This window comes from Hypanus sabinus, chromosome 10, assembly GCF_030144855.1.
Source record: "Hypanus sabinus isolate sHypSab1 chromosome 10, sHypSab1.hap1, whole genome shotgun sequence".
NCBI classification, from domain to species: domain Eukaryota; kingdom Metazoa; phylum Chordata; class Chondrichthyes; order Myliobatiformes; family Dasyatidae; genus Hypanus; species Hypanus sabinus.
Window position 1 is genome coordinate 136,158,283 of NC_082715.1, and position 5,108 is coordinate 136,163,390.

The window sequence follows — 5,108 nt, forward strand, 5'->3', positions numbered from 1 at the left end:
CAGGGAGGTAGTGCTACAAAAGAGAGAGGGGGAAGAGCTGGTGATAGGAGGGCATAGTGGGCAGACGAAACAACACAGGTCATAGTACCCAGTCCTGAGGCAAACACTGATGACAAGCAGGTGAAAAGATAGAGGGTGAACATGGGCGGGGGACTCCCAGAGCTCCCCTGGGTAAAGCACTGCTTCAAAGCTGGGGCACCTAGACAAGGATTCTCAGTGTGAATGCTGGAATCTGGAGCCACGCGTGACCTGCTGAGTGCTTCAGTAACACTGGCATGCTGAGCTCTCGAGTTTACAGATGGATCTCATATACAACACAGTGCCGGGCTGGGCGGTAGGGACAAGAAGGCATTTCCCCCCACCCGGCTGGGGAGTTTAGGACACAGGCACGTATCAAAATAAGGAATCTGTAGCTAAGGAAAGCTAAGCTACGGGACCTTTCCCCCAGGAATCAGGACAGTCAGAGGTGCCTGATTCAGGGCAGTGACGGAGACAGTCCAGACATGAGGAGATTGAGGGCAGGAGATGCTGGTAAGAGAAAGGAGGGAATGGGGAGTTGGGGAGATAATGTGGAATGTTCCTACTAGTGCCCATTACTCCTGCTTGTACAAGAACAGGGGCCTGTCCTGGTGGCCCTGCCCCTCTTAACACAGCACCGCAGCCCAACCAAGACGATGTGGTGTGGCTCACTGACCTTACACCTGAGAACATCCCTCAGCAGGTCTCCGTCACAGAACTCCGTCTCGTCCTCGATCTCCATCTTCCGCTGCAAGGGAGAGAGAACACAGAGTGAGACACACACCGCTTGAAACAACAGGGACGAGATCTAGGACAGAGCACTGTACCTGTCCGATGCACATCCACTCACGCAGCTCCGACGCATTTGGGATCTTCAGGGAACATTCTGGAAACCACTCCACCCGTTCGTAAGCACTGGGCTGAGAAGAGGCAAAAATTACCACACAGCAAGATCTGTCAGTCAGATAATCCCAACATACAAACATGCAGGCATAACACACCCTGCCTGTACAGCCAACACACTCACCAACCCAACACACACACAACACACTGCACCCACAGAACTGTCCACTGATCAAATACACACACAACCCAATGCAACCTAATAACACCCCCTGCTTACAGACCCTACACCCTGCCCACACGCCCAACATTGCATGGTCCATACACCCTGTGTACTCAAATACATAATCGTACATGGTGACTGACACCATGTGGGTCGTGTTACCGTCACTGGACACAGGGCGACTGACACTGTATGGGTCATGTTATCATTGCTGGGCACAGGGTGACGGACACTGTGTGAGTTCACGCTACTGTCGCTGGACAGTGAGTGACTGACACTGTATGGGACGTGGTTACCGTCTACCGACACAGTGACTGACACCAAGTGGGTCGCATTACTGCCGCTGGGCACTGCGTGACTGAAACCGTGTGGATTGTGGTTACCGTTGCTGGGCACTGAGCAACTGACACGGTGTGCATGGCAGTTACCGTTGCCTGGCATTGAACGAGTGACACGAAGTGACTGATATTACAGGGAGCAGAGGACTGCACTCACCTCGGTCTCCACCTGCCAGTCGATGTTGAGGTCTCCGTCGAAGCCCTTCACTTTGAGTCCCAGCCCGCGGCGCCCACGCTGCAGCGACGCCTCCACTATCTCTTTCCGGCCCTGGCCAAACTTGCCCAGACCTTCCCCCTCACGGTAACCCATCTTCATCTGTGGGGTATTAGAGAGGTCAGAGCAGGAATACAGAGGGGGGGTGGGGGGGAGGAGTGGCGGTGATGGGGGGGGGGGACGATGGCATGAGAGGGAGAGGGGGATGAGCGATTAGGTGGGGCTTGTCGAGAGGGGACGGGGTGAGCAGACAGAAGTTCGGGAGAGAGCATGGGGGTGAAAGGATGAGGGGGTGAGGCTATGAGGATGTTGCAAGCAGATGTCAGTGTTTGGGGGGAGGGAGGTGACAGGGTGGGGGTTAGGAGGAAGGGACAGGCTTGGGAGAGAGTTCCAGCACATTTACCATGAGCTTCTGGGAGACACTGTTGTACATGGAGTACTTGCTGGAGAGGGGGTCAGAGGGTGGGACCTCGGAACCTGCCGCCTCTGGCGGCACAGGGGCCCCGAACCCCATCCGTGGCCCCTCACCGTCAGAGTCCTCATCGCTGCTGCCTGTCACTGGGAGAGGGGAGAGAGACAGTCATGCTCTGAGACTTTAATGGTCCTGTACCCACGTCCCCACCCCTTCCCAACCCACCTCCTGCCGCCTGCTCCTCTCCCCCTTCTTCCAACCCTGCATTCTTTTCAGGAACAACCAGGGAACAAAAATACTGACATTCATCTGTTCATTGATACCAGCGCCACCTTTACCATTGTAATTCCAAATCAGCTCATCTCCAAGCTACAAGACCTGGGACTCAACACCTCCCTGGGCAACTGGAAGCTGGAAATTAACACCTTCATCACGATTACTCCAAACACTGGTGTCCCACAAGGGTGCAGCTACAGAATCAGGTTACAGGTTAATTATCACCTCATATTCTTGCACATAGTGGAAAGAGTTTCAGTTTAGAACAAGATGATAGAGGGTGACAACTTGAGGATAAAGGAGGGAATTTATCAGAGCGTGGCCAAGGTCCAAATGAGTACTTTGTGTTGGCATTCACCCGGAAGGCAGATGCGGAAGACAGTGAGAGTAGTGTGGGACATACCGATATGTTCAGGCTCTTTCGAAGAGCATCAAAGAGGTTGAGTGTCCAGGGCCTGATGGGATTGATATAATACCAGGTTGTTGTCCAAGGCAAGATGAGATTACTGGGACATTAACCAAGATCCTTGTACCATCACAAATAACGAGGAGCAAAAGGACTGCAGAAAAGTCCATGGTGTTCAACTGATCAAGAAATAAGAATATTCCAGGAAATTCTAGGCTGGCGAACCTCACCTCAGTGCTGGAAGTTACTGGAGGAGAACCTTACAGGCAAGAGGTACAGTATGCACATTTAGAAAACCACAGCATGATTACAGACAGTCAGCATGACTTTGTGTAAGGCTAGTTGTTTTACTAACTTGAGCTTCTCAAGAAGGTGATTGATGAAGAGCTGTAGATATCGTCAACATACTCCTTAGTAAGGCATTAGACAAGGTCCCCCTTGGGAGGCTCATCCAGAAAATTAAGATGCATGCCATCCACATTGAAATAGTAGACTGGATTCAAAGCTGGTGCTGGAGGGGTGTTATTCTGAACGGAGGTCCATGATGAGTGGTGTTGTGCAGAGATCAGAGCTGGGAGCTCTGTAATTTATATGAGCCACTTCACAGAACAGTAAAGGGCCTTTACCTCACAAGGTTATGCTGACCTTTTAACCGATTTGAAGATCAATCTAACCCTTCCTCCTACACAGCCCTCCATTTTTCTTTCATCCATGTATCTATCAAGAGTTTCTTAAATGTCCCTAATGTATCTGCCTCTATGTCCACTCTGTTAAAGAACCCACCTCTGACACCCTCCAAACAATACTTTCCTCCACACACCTCATAATTATTAGGCCGCATATTAGCCATTCCCACTTGGGTAAAAATCTCTGGCTATCCATTCTATCTTATGCCTCTTATCACCTCATGTATCTTTATCAAGTCACCTCTCATCCCTCATGGCTCCAAAGAGAAAAGCACTAGCTTGTTCAATTTATCATCTTAAGACAAGCTCTCTAATCCAGGCAGCATCCTGGTAAATCTCCCCTACACCCTCTCTAAAGTGTCCACATCCTTCCTACAATGAGGGAACCAGAAATGTACAAAATACTCTAGCAGAGCTGCAACATTACCCCACAGCTCTGGAACTCAATCCCCCAACTAATCAACACCACCACCTTAACAACTCTACCAACACTGTTCATTCGCACTATAAAGAATCCTGCCATTACTCTGTATTCTTCCTTCAAAGTGAATGACTTCACACTTTCCTGGACTCAACTTCTCAGCACAGCTCTTCATCCTGTCAATGTCTGGCAGGAGCCTACAACAACCTTCTTCACTGTTCACAACTCCAGTAACCCTCCTGTCATCTGCCAGCTTACTGACCTTCCTCTCCACACGACCAGAATGGATCCGAACGCAACACCAATTGTCACAGACCTCCGTCTACTACCACCCTCTACCTTCTGTGGGCAAGACATTTCCAAATCCACGCAAATGTCCGTGGATCCCATGCCTCCTGACTTTCTCAATGAGCGTACAAACAACCTTGTCAAATGCCTCAATAAAATCCATCCACACCACTTCCACTGCTCTCCCTTCATAGACCTCAATGGAAAGTCGATGGTTATTTAGCGAGAAGATGATTGGAGGAGTCCTCCCTTCCCCTCACTCCATCCCACCTTCCTTCCCCCCCTCCACTCACTCCATCCCACCTTCCTTCCCCTCTCTCCCCTCACTCCATCCCACCTTCCTTCCCCTCCCTCCACTCACTCCATTCCACCTTCCTTCCCCTCCCTCCATCCCACTTCCTTCCCCTCCCTCCCCTCCATCCCTCCCCTCTTCCTCTCCCCAACCCTCCATTCTCCCCCAATCCTTCCTACGCAGCTGCCTATTGGGCCCACGGACCTCACCCTCCCTCCGCAGCCCGTTCCACCCACCTGCGGCACGCTCCCCGCCACTGCTCTCCCCGGACGTGAGCCCGGAGTCGGTCCGCCTGCGCCTGGGAGGGCCCGGGAGCTGGGCCTGCTGCTGGGCCCAGTCCTCGGGCTCGGGTTCGGGGTACCGGCGCTTCATGGTGCCGCCTCGGTGCCGCCGCCGTGCCACCTCTGACCCCGCGCAGCCGCCAATCAGCAGGGACCGCCACGCCCGGCGAGCAGCAGATGTCGTTGCTGAAACCACGCCCCTTGAGGGTAAATCCAATCCTGAGGGCGACCCCGGTGTAGGGAAAGCCCCGCCCCTGAAATGACACGCCTCTTTTCAAATCCCGCCCCTTGAGGTCAAGTCCCACCCATTGAGGTAAAGCCCGTCCCCGTAAGACCGCCCCAGGAAATAAACCACGCCCCTTGAGGTCAGTCCGTCCTCTCTGAGACACACCTCTTTAGGGCAACAGCGC

The 5,108-nt window shown here is 52.6% G+C and overlaps 1 protein-coding gene across 1 annotated transcript in view; it reads right to left on the reverse strand.

Moving 5' to 3' along the window:
• Positions 1-4,915, reverse strand: part of cmtr1 (cap methyltransferase 1) — a 28,208-nt gene extending 23,293 nt beyond the window's left edge. The window contains exons 1-5 of the mRNA XM_059983492.1: positions 4,654-4,915; positions 2,040-2,194; positions 1,580-1,738; positions 846-938; positions 695-766 (exon numbers count right to left, since the gene is read on the reverse strand). Of these exons, the coding sequence (XP_059839475.1) occupies positions 695-766; positions 846-938; positions 1,580-1,738; positions 2,040-2,194; positions 4,654-4,789 (615 nt within the window). The 5' untranslated portion in view covers positions 4,790-4,915. The remainder of the gene's footprint in view (positions 1-694; positions 767-845; positions 939-1,579; positions 1,739-2,039; positions 2,195-4,653) is intronic.
• Between the last annotated feature and the right edge of the window lie 193 nt (positions 4,916-5,108).